At 40.6% G+C, this 14,257-nt stretch overlaps 2 protein-coding genes across 2 annotated transcripts in view; one reads left to right on the top strand and one right to left on the bottom strand.

Annotated features, from left to right (window-relative positions):
* Positions 1 to 4,457, bottom strand: part of iqca1 (IQ motif containing with AAA domain 1) — a 139,977-nt gene extending 135,520 nt beyond the window's left edge. Inside the window, exon 1 of the mRNA XM_060918410.1 lies at positions 4,411 to 4,457. Coding sequence (XP_060774393.1) covers positions 4,411 to 4,457 — 47 coding nt within the window. The remainder of the gene's footprint in view (positions 1 to 4,410) is intronic.
* A 4,086-nt stretch (positions 4,458 to 8,543) lies between these two features.
* Positions 8,544 to 12,911, top strand: ackr3b (atypical chemokine receptor 3b). The gene is made up of 2 exons (XM_060919021.1): positions 8,544 to 8,684; positions 11,038 to 12,911. Exon 2 carries the CDS (start codon positions 11,067 to 11,069, stop codon positions 12,159 to 12,161), a length of 1,095 nt encoding a protein of 364 aa, XP_060775004.1. The 5' UTR covers positions 8,544 to 8,684; positions 11,038 to 11,066; the 3' UTR covers positions 12,162 to 12,911.
* The last annotated feature ends 1,346 nt before the right edge of the window (positions 12,912 to 14,257 follow it).

The raw sequence follows: 14,257 nt of genomic DNA, 5'->3' as shown, positions 1-14,257 counted from the left end.
TGTATGCATGCATTTTAAGTACTTGATAAACATTATATATTCATTTTATTTAACATTGCACAGAGTGTACTGTTTGTGAAAGCAATGCATCAATATGGTATCATATAGATAATTCAGGAAGTTACTGTCATACCTGTGTGACATCTTTCAATTCGATCACTTCACTTTTGCACAAGTCAGTGCGCTTCAGTATCAGAGTCCGAGCCAATAATCTCAAGCGCAATATTCCATGACCTGCGAAACAGGAAATGCTCAACAAAAAGAAAAAGAAGCACGAGCTTATGTCAGAAGGCGTATGATTTAATTAAAGCAAATACATCTATTAAACCATCCACCATGACTAATCAAACTACTGGCTTTCCCGTTCGCCCCGGGTAGTTTGCTCTATGCCTCGCGCCGCTGCCATGGCGACGAGATCAAAGTCTATTGAATGTGAGCGCGCGCTCAGCTGGAGACGCGCTTAACGCAGAATGCGCTCAGCGAAACAGAGGACAATAGTCGTTAAATTATGTACCGTAGTGGCGTTGTAATCAAAAGCGCTATCTTTTAAGACATTTTCGGATCATCTTATCTTATCGAGGGATAAAAAAAAGAAATGCGAAGTGAAATTAAAGCGGCAAATCTTTTGCTAACAAGCCACGTTGTGCTGTCAGCTCGCGCAGCTCATTTGTATTCAAATGAATTACAAAGCTCATAAGCTCACGAGACAGAAACTGTATTCCACATTTTCTATTTAGTTTTGTGATTATCAGGCTCAAGTTGTAACTTCTTTGTAACTTGTAAATGCTTGCAATCTGCCCATGGACTGCAGCAGGTGTACACTTGGTAGTGCACATTTACAGGAAAGGCACGTGAGTTTACACGTGTTCCTTAGACACCACATGCTTTGCACAGTTTTAGAATTTTAGTCTATTTTCACGTGATTTGCCCCCCTCAGGACTAATATACTGTATATCTTCACATATTAATGTTCCCTGTGTAGGGCATTTTCTCACATGGATAATTATTTTTCAATAAGTAATCATATATGTAATGTGATCACATATTATTCACATATGTGTTTACATGCACAATTTCAGTTCATGACATGATGAATTGCACCTTCACACATTTTTGTTTCTTCTTCTTCTTCTAAAAAAAAGATGGGTGTGTAGTGGTGTAGTGGTTAGCCTCACAGCAAGAAGGTTCTGGGTTTGAGCCCAGCGGCCGGCGGGGGCCTTTCTGTGTGGAGTCTGCATGTTCTCCCCGTGTCTGTGTGAATATCCTCCGGGTGCTCCAGTTTCCCCCACAGTTCAAATACGTGCCTTTAGGTTAACATGGGGCGAACTTGGGCTGAAGTGCCCTTGAGCAAGGTACCTAGTGGTGCTTGAAAGTTTGTGAACCCTTTATAATTTTCTATATTTCTGCATAAATATGACCGAAAACATCATCAGATTTTCACACAAGTCCTAAAAGTAGACAAAGAGAACCCAGTTAAACAAATGAGACAAAAATATTATCCTTGGTCATTTATTTATTGAGGAAAATGATCCAATATTACATAACTGTGAGTGGCAAAAGTATGTGAACCTTTGCTTTCAGTATTTGGTGTGACCCCCTTGTGCAGCAATAACTGCAACTAAACGTTTCCGGTAACTGTTGATCAGTCCTGCACACCAGCTTGGAGGAATTTTAGCCCATTTCTCCATACAAAACAGCTTCAACTCTGGGATGTTGGTGGGTTTCCTCAGATGAACTGCTCGCTTCAGGTCCTTCCACAACATTTTGATTGGATTAAGGTCAGGACTTTGACTTGGCCATTCCAAAACATTAACTTTATTCTTCCTTAACCATTTTTTTGGTAGAATGACTTCTGTGCTTAGGGTCGTTGTCTTGCTGCATGACCTACCTTCTCTTGAGATTCAGTTCATGAACAGATGTCCTGACATTTTCCTTTAGAATTCGCTGGTATAATTCAGAATTCATTGCTCCATCAATGATGGCAAGCTGTCCTGGCCCAGATGCAGCAAAACAGGCCCAAACCATGATACTACCACCATGTTTCACAGATGGGATAAGGTTCTTATGCTGGAATGTAGTGTTTTCCTTTCTCCAAACATAATGCTTCTCATTTAAACCAAAAAGTTCTATTTTGGTCTCATCCATCCACAAAACATTTTTCCAATAGCCTTCTGGCTTGTCCACGTGATCTTTAGCAAACTGCAGATGAGCAGCAATGTTCTTTTTGGAGAACAGTGGCTTTCTCCTTGCAACCCTGCCATGCACACCATTGTTGTTCAGTGTTCTCCAGATGGTGGACTCATGAACATTAACATTAGCCAATGTGAGAGAGGCCTTCAGTTGCTTAGAAGTTACCCTGGGGTCCTTTGTGACCTCGCCAACTATTACATGCCTTGCTCTTGGGCTACATCCACACGACAACGGCAACGAGATTTTATTAAAAAAAATATCGCGTCCACATGGGCAACGGATCAGTAAAATATCAGGTACATATGGCAACGCAACGCTTGCTGAAAACGATGCAATACACATGCCACACCTCTAGGGGCACTGTAAGACAGTCCCATTGGAGACACCAGAACAATAGAAGAAGTAGATGCATGCATAAACCCCTTCTTCTACCTGGTGTGAAGCACTGTCAGGAACAAACACACAACAAGAAGAAGATGGCTGCGACTACGCGAGGAAATCGTGCCTTCTGTGTGCACAAATTAGTTTTATTAGTGTACATAGTTTTATATAACTTAATTTTCTTATTGTGTGTGAACATTTTGAAAAGCATTTTTATATAATTTAGATAACTTTTTATATTGTGTGTGAACATTTTGAAAAGCAGTCTTATCCAATAAAAAAAAGAAATTCAAGAAATGGTTCAGTTCCTTGTTTATTTAAAAGAAAAGTGAATGCAATGCAGTGGTTCATACAAAACAGCGAGAGTGCTGCTTGTTCTAGTCATGTGGTTGTGACGTCATTGTAAACAAATCTGTTCTACTCATCCAGACGACTTCGCAACGGCGCCGTTGCCAGATTTTTCCATTCTGGAACCCGTTCTCAAAAAATATCGTTGTGGGGCACCCAAAACACCGGTGCCATGTGGACGCCAGGCCGAAACGATAAACAATTTTATCAGATTCACCTGAATCAGTTGCCATGTGGACAGGGCCTTGGAGTGATCTTTGTTGGTTGACCACTCCTGGGGAGGGTAACAATGGTCTTGAATTTCCTCCATTTGTACACAATCTGTCTGACTGTGGATTGATGGAGTCCAAACTCTTTAGAGATGCTTTTGCAACCTTTTCCAGTCTGATGAACATCAACAATGCTTTTTCTGAGGTCCTCATAAATCTCCTTTGTTCGTGCCATGATACACTTCCACAAACATGTGTTGTGAAGATCAGACTTTGATAGATCCCTGTTCTTTAAATGAAACAGAGTGCCCACTCACACCTGATTGTCATCCCATTGATTGAAAGCACCTGACTCTAATTTTACCTTCAAATTAATTGCTAATCCTAGAGGTTCACATACTTTTGCCACTTACAGATATGTAATATTGGATCATTTTCCTCAATAGATAAATGACCAAGTATAGTATTTTTGTCTTGTTTATTTAACTGGGTTCTCTTTATCTACTTTTAGGACTTGTGTGAAAATCTGATGATGTTTTAGGTCATATTTTTGCAGAAATATAGAAAATTCTAAGGGGTTCACAAACTTTCAAGCACCACTGTAACCCCTAACTGCTCCCTGGGCACTGTAGTATGGCTGCCCACTGCTCTGGGTGTATGTGTGTGTGTTCACTGCTTCAGATAGGTTATAAATGCAGAGGATGAATCTCACTGTGCTTGAGTGTGCATGTGACAAATAAAGGTTTCTTTTTCTTCTACTCACATAAACACATGGGGAAACAAATGATCACAGGTTAAGGCATGTGAGTTTTCTCCTGTAAGGGCAGTCTGGCTGAAACTCATTTAACACTGTTTGTCAAAGTGAGACATACCTGGAGCCTCTGCACAGAAATATATTATTGGTTTATGATATGGATTATGGCTATTAAACACTATTATGAGTGCGACATGATCTGTCATGCTTTTGCTCCCTTCATGAGGAGCCAGGTATCCTCTGGGCACAATATTAGATTAAACTAAGAGAATCAAATTCACTGGAGGAATGGAAATATTTAGATTGGACACATTTCTACTTTAATGTATAATTCAAAATATGGGACAATAGGACAATAGACATCTCACAATCTTTATTGAAGTCAGGAATTCAAACCTAACTGGAGCCTGATAAATGGCTTAATAACAGGGGAAACATTTTTCCTCACTCAACAATCTTTCATTTTGACATTTTTTGACCATACAGGACCCCTAACAGAAACCAAATGTGCTCCAAACATGTGCTCACCAGCCTGCTGTTCCAGTCACTTCCTTAGCCAAAATTTTCATCCTCATGCTTTTTAATAATGGACAGCAATGGCCAGTCACTGTTGTTCTGTACATATTTAGTGTCACCTGTTTTATTAACTAATCTGTGGGAACCGTTATACTGGAAATTCCCTATAGCAGGTACTGACTATATCTGCATGTGCATTTCCCCTGTTCAGCTGCAGTTTGCTTCAAATACACAGGAAATATGTGTATTGTTTGGTCAGGTGTTGCTTAATGCTTTGCTTTTATTTGTGTACCCAAGGCCTATTGATCCACCTCCTTCCTCATTAAGAAAATGCTGGCACTAACTGAATGCATTTGGATCCATCCTGATTGCTGAATGAAAACAATATTTTGGTCAAAGCCCAATATTTGGACTTGATTTACAACCCCGATTCCAAAAAAGTTGGGTTGCAACTCATTAGGTCAATTGGCAATAGGTCATTAACATGACTGGGTATAAAAAGAGCATCTTGGAGTGGCAGCAGCTCTCAGAAGTAAAGATGGGAAGAGGATCACCAATCCCCCTAATTCTGAGCCGACAAATAGTGGAGCAATATCAGAAAGGAGTTCAACAGTGTAAAATTGCAAAGAGTTTGAACATATCATCATCTACAGTGTGCATAATATCATCAAAAGATTCAGAGAATCTGGAAGAATCTCTGCGCGTAAGGGTCAAGGCCGGAAAACCATACTGGGTGCCCGTGATCTTCGGGCCCTTAGACGGCACTGCATCACATACAGGCATGCTTCTGTATTGGAAATCACAAAATGGGATCAGGAATATTTCCAGAGAACATTATCTATGAACACAATTCACCGTGCCATCCGCCGTTGCCAGCTAAAACTCTATAGTTCAAAGAAGAAGCCGTATCTAAACATGATCCAGAAGCACAGATGTCTTCTCTGGGCCAAGGCTCATTTAAAATGGACTGTGGCAAAGTGGAAAGCTCTTCTGTGGTTAGACGAATCAAAATTTGAAGTTCTTTATGGAAATCAGGGACGCCGTGTAATTCGGACTAAAGAGGAGAAGGACGACCCAAGTTGTTATCAGCGCTTAGTTCAGAAGCCTGCATCTCTGATGGTATGGGGTTGCATTAGTGCGTGTGGCATGGGCAGCTTACACATCTGGAAAGACACCATCAATGCTGAAAGGTATATCCAGGTTCTAGAGCAACATATGCTCCCATCCAGATGACGTCTCTTTCAGGGAAGACCTTGCATTTTCCAACATGACAATGCCAAACCACATACTGCATCAATTACAGCATCATGGCTGCGTAGAAGAAGGGTCCGGGTACTGAACTGGCCAGCCTGCAGTCCAGATCTTTCACCCATAGAATACATTTGGCGCATCATAAAACGGAAGATACGACAAAAAAGACCTAAGACAGTTGAGCAACTAGAATCCTACATTAGACAAGAATGGGTTAACATTCCTATCCCTAAACTTGAGCAACTTGTCTCCTCAGTCCCCAGACGTTTACAGACTGTTGTAAAGAGAAAAGGGGATGTCTCACAGTGGGAAACATGGCCTTGTCCCAACTTTTTTGAGATGTGTTGTTGTCATGAAATTTAAAATCACCTAATTTTTCTCTTTAAATGATACATCTTCTCAGTTTAAACATTTGATATGTCATCTATGTTCTATTCTGAATAAAATATGGAATTTTGAAACTTCCACATCATTTCATTCCATTTTTATTTACAATTTGTACTTTGTCCCAACTTTTTTGGAATCGGGGTTGTACAATAAGGCATGAATGGAAAGGAAAAATTGAAGCATTCTGTGATAAGATGTGGGATCTGAAACAGATTTTAGGTGTAACTGAAAATAGTATAAAATAATTTTATTTGTGCTGTTATGTGGTGTAGTGATTAGCACCGTCGCCTCACAGCAAGAAGGTCCTGGGTTCGAGCCCAGTGGCCGGCGAGGGCCTTTCTGTGTGGAGTTTGCATGGTGTCCGCGTGGGTTTCCTCTGGGTGCTCCAGTTTTCCCCACAGTCCAAAGGCATGCAGGTTAAGCTAATTGGTGGCTCTAAATTGACTGTAGGTGTGAATGTGAACATGAATGGTTGTCTGTGTCTATGTGTTAGCCTTGCGATGACCTGGCGACTTGTCCAGGGTGTACCCCACCTCTCGCCCATAGTCAGCTGGGATAGGCTCCAGCTTGTCTGCAACCCTGTAGAACAGGATAAGCGGCTACAGATAATGGATGGATGGATTGTGCTGTTATGCATAATTTGTCTGTTTGCTGCTTTCTCAATGGAAGCTTACTTGGAAAAAGACATAGTACCTAATCAATATTTCATTGATTTTGGTTTTCTATTTTGAAACTTCCCTTTTCTGTGTCCACCAAACAATATGCAGTGGCTCTGAGCCAGCATGCAACCTTACAGTAAATCAATAGACCTGGAGCCAGCTGAACACTTGAGCAACAGGTGAAACCCTCTTGTGTCTATATTAAGCCTCTTCTCTGGAAGTTTATGAATCAAAAGGATATATGGGAAATGAAATTCGGAACAGGAAAAACAACATCAACAACAGCTGAAAAAAATAACCTGCCATTACTCATAATACATAGTGTGGATTAAATATTTTTCATACTGCAAAATGCAGTGCTGAATAAACACTTCCAGTATTTTATATAAGTCTAGCTGTCCAAAAATGAACACTCTGAGTTCATTAAATGCTTTAATGGCTAAGTAAACACTATTTTTTTAAAATAGGTTCACTGAACACAGGGTATTTTTCTGTGCAGATTATGGAGATTATTGAGCTATAATCCAGATGGAGAATAATAAGATTGGAAGAAATCAAGTTAGTTCATGTACCAAATTTTAAAACATCAACCACTGTAGTAAAATACATACTATACAGCCTATAGTAACAACAACAACAACAACAACAAAAACAACAATAAATAAACTGTAAAAATATAATTAAAATATTAAAAGATGTTAACCTGTACAATAAACTATCATTAAAAAACAAACAAAAAACCCTTCAACAACATTAAATATTTAAAAATGGGTAAAAATATTTATTTATTTATTTTTATTAAAATATAATATAATCAGTCATCTCATCGTCTCTAGCCGCTTTATCCTTCTACAGGGTCGCAGGCAAGCTGGAGCCTATCCCAGCTGACTACGGGCGAAAGGCGGGGTACACCCTGGACAAGTCGCCAGGTCATCACAGGGCCGACACATAGACACAGACAACCATTCACACTCTCATTCACATCTACGGTCAATTTAGAGTCACCAGTTAACCTAACCTGCATGTCTTTGGACTGTGGGGGAAACCGGAGCACCCGGAGGAAACCCACGTGGACACGGGGAGAACATGCAAACTCCACACAGAAAGGCCCTCGCCGGCCACAGGGCTCAAACCCGGACCTTCTTGCTGTGAGGCGACAGCACTAACCACTACACCACCGTGCCGCCCCATAATCAGTCAATCAGTTAATTTTATTTTTTACTATGTAGGTTATGTAAGTTATGGAGAGACAAGAATTTTGAAGGGATAGATTTTGTTTGTTTGTTTGTTTTGCGTGTATGTATGTTTGTTTACGTGTGTGTGTGTGTGTGTGTGTGTGTGTGTGTGTGTGTGGTGGGGTCTTAATTAATCATAATCCTTATAAAGAAGAAGAAAAAATGTAGACATATTCCTGAAGTAGCTAATGTACCAAAAAATGCGATAACTTTTAAACCAATCCAACATCCTGCTTTTTTCAAGATCAGACCCGTGAAACACTGGTCTGATGGAAAAGATCTAATGTCTAAAGGACTGCCACTTTCAGCCTGTAAAAATGAGAAGTAGAAAAGTTAATACGGATCCAAAAGTGAAGGTTTCATATCAAGTGTTGGCTTCTGGAGTAATTTCACATCTCTGGGTTGCGTCTCAAATCGCTTTACGTACTTTTTTGTGACGTCGAAATGCTGTTTGAAGTGTACGATGTGTTTATATTGGCGTGTAGGGAAATCCGACGTGTCGCACGTCCGTTCTCATGATTGTTTTGTTGGACAGAAACTCCAGTTTGTACAGTTCAGTTCCTCAGTGCCGCGGGTGGGAGGCGTTCCTACTCTCCGCGTATATTAACGAGCACCAGGAGCGCAAAGCGAGACCATCTCTCTCTCTCTCTCTCTCTCTCTCTCTCAGTCTCTTCTGTGCTTAAACCAGACCTGTGACTCTGTAGGATTACGACACGACGAGATCTGCGGAATCCCGAAGATCGATACCAATAACGTAAGGACTCTGTTCTGCTTTTCTGTTCATTCGGTGAATTCAGTGCGACTTGAAAAGCTTTTGATTGCTTCTAACTTCAAACTTTGGCTGAAGAAACTCTGCGATCACACTGTATGCGCAGCTGATTTGGACCCCAGGCGGGTATATGGTGCTGAAATGTTTTTCTTTTTAAACAATTTAAAAGCCTTCACATACTCTGAGAAACGGCTTAACATTCTACCAATTCGGATGACCCCATTTTAAGATCACAGTGTAGAACAGTCTCCAAAGTAGACTTCACTGCCCAAACAATCAGTAGAGTTTATTAGGACTGATGCATTTGTAAGCTCTGGTGAACTGTACATTTGGTTTAAAGGTGTAATAAACATATAACATTTTAAACCTTTATGCTAAAATCTTTTGTAGAGGTGAACTCACTCACCCTGATTTTTTCCCCCTTATCTAAACACCTGGACTCACATGAATGCCGTGCAAGGTTTTGCTTTGTTTAATGCTGGGAATTCCTTTGCGAATGTTTCTTACCTTCAACACCCTTCATTTCGACTTCCAAATGGAAATAAGCAGGCAAATTTTTTTTGTAGAGTCTAAACTTGTTCTCAAATGTGCCACATTTTCCTCTGGCACTACTGCAACTGTTTTTCTGTTTTTCATTAATTTCCATCTAATTTAGCGTCTTAATACTTCCTACATTTCCTTAGGTTTTGAGTGCCTCTAAGGTACACTGACCATTCCTTCCCTATGTGGAGCCGAATGCTTTGACATGTTAAAGGGAAAAAAACCAATGCAGAGTTTCAGGCGGCTTAAGGAGAGAGACACAGAGAGAGAGAGAGAGAAGGGTGGGGATGGGGATTGAGGCGAGAGTTGTCATGTCCACACAGGGAGCTCTTTGTGCCTTTAGGCCTGGGGGTTCAGGTAAGGGCGCCCACTGTATCTGAGAAGTGTAAACACAACAGTTTTACAACAAGGTGGGTTGGGGAGCACTCACAGACCACCATGTTTTATTGCACCTGATGAGCCAGGTCGAAGCTTGACGTTGCTCACATCGTCTTCTTCCACTAATAATTACAGATGAGAGCTGTAAAGGCCACTGGCACCACTGCTGCTGTGGTTTGTAGGATCAGTAATCTTGTAGCAGTGCATTAAGAACAGCTGCATCTCCTCTCACATTTCTCTTAATGGCATTAAAGTTAGGTGCTAAAAGTGTTGCTTGGTCAAAACAGCCAGCCGGTATGGAATGAACCTAAACATGCTTAAACAGATTATATCAGTCGATGGCTCTTCAGCTGTGCGCCAGCCGCACATAAACACAAGTCGTCCATTTGGAAGCTGACATTTTGTTTTTAATTCTTTGTCAATAACATTAAGATGTGGCCAGGGTAGGTTTAAGATGAATGTTCTACTTGCATGTAATGGAGTAGGTTTTAAAATAAGGTGTGTTATACAGTACATTTTTCAGGATGCTCCTTTTCCCTATTCTCTGTCTGTCCTAATTCCAGTGCAGATCTCTTGCTGGACATGCCCATATGCAATGCAATCTTTCACCTCCTGAGCAATAATGCTTCTTTGCCCCTTTCTTCCCCTCACCCTCATTTACTCTGATGCTTTTTTGGAAGTGGAGGTCTCTGTTTTCTGTCACTGTGTTCCTTTATAGACTTCACAGCTCTCATTTGTTCTGAATATCTGATGCATTTTCACATTATCACAGTGATTCTGATGTAAGGCTTTTTAACGCCTGATCAATAGGAGTAAGGAATTTGTAAGCTGTAGATTTTAGCTATAAAAATGTCATAGTTGGCTTAGTTAAAATCCAGTTTGCATCTACCATGTGCATGAGTTTGATTATATGATCCTGTGTTATGTGTGGAGCTAGGCTGTTATCAGTTCTTTCTGTCTTTCCTAATGGACTGTATGTAATAGTACTGTGTGTAGTACTGATAACAGTCAGACAAGAGGGATCTCCAATCTCCAATCTTATTTATTATTTCTGTCAGTTGCATTTCATTTAATGAACACTTTCAAATTCATTTGGCTGTAAGTATCAGCCTTGATAATTCCCACTTTTTATCCTTTTTGAGTGGCTAGCTTTGCTATTGATAGATTGCAAACAACCCAGTAACCCTTAGAAATGGCTCCCTGTTATGTATAAGACTGAAAAAATTCCTTCAAACCACATGAGGTCCTGCCCTCTGACATGGGACTGTGGCATGTGTGAGATGTTTTAGATTATGAATGTTGTTTTTAAAAATAAACATTCTTTGTTGCACATTTTTCTGTCTTCCCAGTACTTAATTGGAACCTGTGGACATTTCTTGCCAGCACCTCATAACTCACCAGTGAATGTTTTGCATTGCAGGATCAAGAATTCTGGTGAGGAAGATAACCATGAATGTGAATTTGAATGAACTGACGGACCTGCTGGACATGTTGAGTGAGCAGAACTTCTCACTGGAGGAGAATGGCTCTCGAGTAGAGACGATGGTGTGCCAAAGTGCCTTCAGCCAAAACGCCATGCTCTACTCCCTCTCGATTCTTTACGTGTTCATCTTCATCATTGGCCTGGCCGCTAATACACTGGTTGTATGGGTGAACATTCGCTCCAGCCGTGAGCGCCATGAGACACACTTGTACATCCTTAACCTGGCCATCGCTGACCTGTGTGTAGTAGCGACATTGCCAATATCCATCAGCTCACTTCTCCAGCATGGCCACTGGCCATTTGGTGATGCCATGTGTAAAATCATACATCTCATCTTCAGTGTCAATCTCTTCAGCAGCATCTTCTTTCTCACCTGCATGAGTGTGGACCGCTATCTCTCTGTGGCTCATTTCAGTGATTCCCCAGGACACAACAAGAGAAGGTGGATAAGGCAGGTTATCTGTGTGGGAATATGGGTGTTGGCACTGCTCGCTGCGCTGCCTGATACTTACTTTCTCCAAGCAGTCAAGTCCACGCACTCAGATATAACCGTGTGCAAATCCATGTTCCCTGCTGAGAATTTGCATGAGTGGACCATAGGTGTCCAACTGAGCTTTATTGTCCTTGGTTTTGCCATTCCTTTCCCTGTTATTGCTATATTCTACGCTCTCCTGGCCAGGGTGATCAGCTCCTCAGCAGACCAGGAGCGTTGTGCCAGCCGACACCTAGTCTTCACCTACATAGTGGTATTTTTGGTGTGCTGGCTGCCCTACCATGGCACGCTATTTCTAGACACTCTGGCACTGCTCAATGCACTGCCACTAAGCTGCACACTGGAGAATGCACTGTACGTGGCAGTACATGTAACACAATGCTTCTCGCTGCTACACTGCTGCATCAACCCAGTCGTTTACAACTTTATCAACCGCAACTATCGCTATGACCTTATGAAGGCCTTCATCTTTAAGTACTCCACCAAAAGTGGCCTGGCCAAGCTCATTGACGTGACACGTGCCTCTGAGACTGAATACTCTGCTGTTGAGAGTCAGGGTCCTCTGTGAGGAAATGAAGAAATTGCAAACTGACTTTGCTGTAAACTCTGCTGACCCTCTGTATTGGGTTGAGAAACACATATAAGACAGTTACAAAGAGACTGATCTCTTGAACTGCACCTCCTAAAACAGCATATGCTTTATAAGGGACTATAGAATATTGTATTTGTTCAAGATACACTGTACATCTCTATATACAGTAGAATTGTATATTTTTTTGTTAATTCAAATTATTTTCAGATATGTAATGACAGAAGCACTTGTACTGAGTTGAAGGGTAAGCCAGTAAGCTTCAGCATTGACTGGTCAAGCGTATAAGGTCGTAAGGGTCAGTTGAAATCCGTTCTCCCAGAGATGACGCTCAGAGAACACACAAAGCCTCAGGGCCCTTTTTGACCTTGTGGTTGACCCTGTCTCCGTTTATCTGTAACTTTTGGCCACCTTTAGGTTGACTATCATGCCATCACAAGTGTTTAGCCAATGGACAAAGACAGAGTTAATAAGGAGGGGCACAAAAGAGCTAAAGCATGGTGAGTGGAAGGGGACAAGTCCAGAATCTCATTAAGAGACATTGTCAAGAAATGACAGAATTGTTTGCATGTGTTATTGTATAAATCCAGCTGTAGAAACCTGACATCTTTTTTTTTTGATAAATGTATGTTTTGTAAATATTAAGGAATATTTATATATTCACCATTGTGTATGTTCAGTGTTTTGACAATTTTAAATGTAATATTGAAATAAAAAATATTCCTGAAAGTGCAAATGTGTTTATTTTTCACAACAAACAAACAAACAAACAAACAAACAAACAGATGAATGAATAAATAAATATCTGTGATCATGTCTTACATAGTGGTTAATACATTATTAATTATTTGGAATACAGACTTGCTTTAAATTGCATCTTGTCATAGAGATCCATGGCTTAAAAAGAAAAAAATTATTGTAGCGTCACAGTTTAGCAGTAAAACTTTTTTGTTATTTTATTGGAATATAAACGGGCACCAGCATTTATTTACTTCTCCATTTTATTTAGTTGTACTGCAAACAGCAAGAACACAACTTCCAAACAAAATTCATCATCATCAACCTGTCTGTGCAAAAGTCAAGTCAAGTTTATTTGTATTGTGCTTTTAACAATAAACATTGTCGCAAAGCAGCTTTACAGAATTTGAATGACTTAAAACATGAGCTAATTTTATCCCTAATCTATCCTCAATGAGCAAGCCTGTGGCGACAGTGGCAAGGAAAAACTCCCTCAGATGACATGAGGAAGGAACCTTGAGGGGAACCAGACTCAAAAGGGAACCCATCCTCATTTGGGCAACAACAGACAACATGACTATAACATAACAGTTTTAACATGAAGACAGTTTTGTTGATGTTGTAACTCTTCATTGATGGAAACTTGAGTGCAAAACTGTTCATGACAACTGCAGTTCTAAAGTTAGCAAGTCAACTGTAGTCCTCAGCCATAAAAGCATTACTGTAAGTGTCCAGAGCGTCTTCCAAGTGTGACTTTCAACTGTCCATATGGGGCCATCCTCCACAGGAGCGATGTGATGAGACTCCAACCAGGCAAAGGGCATCAGGATGGATCAGGCAGGTCCGAGGAGCAGAAGAGGTCAGCATCTCGATCTCAGGATTGACGTAACTCAGAGGAACAGATTTTTTTTTAGGGGGGGGAAGAGAAAACACAGATTGTTAGGTATAGAGATCTTGCAGTCACGTGACCGGAAAGTACACAGCTGCCATTTTGTCGGTAAAAAACACCGCTGAATACTGCTGCACTCGTGTACAAAATGGATAAATTTCAACCGACGGACTACACGGCTCATTTTTCTAATAAACAGATAATTAGATATATGTCTAAAATAAACGACCTATGGATTAGTGACCCTTATGGCTTACCGGACGTACTTTTCACGACCGTGTCAGTGGATATGGAACTCTTCTTCCCTGAAAGACAGAAATATACTGACTAGTGGCAATTGAGCACGAGGAATTTATGATTTGATACTTATGAAGTTATCTATCTCTACATGTGACCCCTAAAAGTGTAAAATAATTTTATATCTAGAGACTACATTGATTGTCACACC

Source organism: Neoarius graeffei, chromosome 4 (genome assembly GCF_027579695.1).
Source record: "Neoarius graeffei isolate fNeoGra1 chromosome 4, fNeoGra1.pri, whole genome shotgun sequence".
In the NCBI taxonomy this organism is placed as follows: domain Eukaryota; kingdom Metazoa; phylum Chordata; class Actinopteri; order Siluriformes; family Ariidae; genus Neoarius; species Neoarius graeffei.
This window is presented reverse-complemented; position numbering and strand designations above follow the sequence as displayed.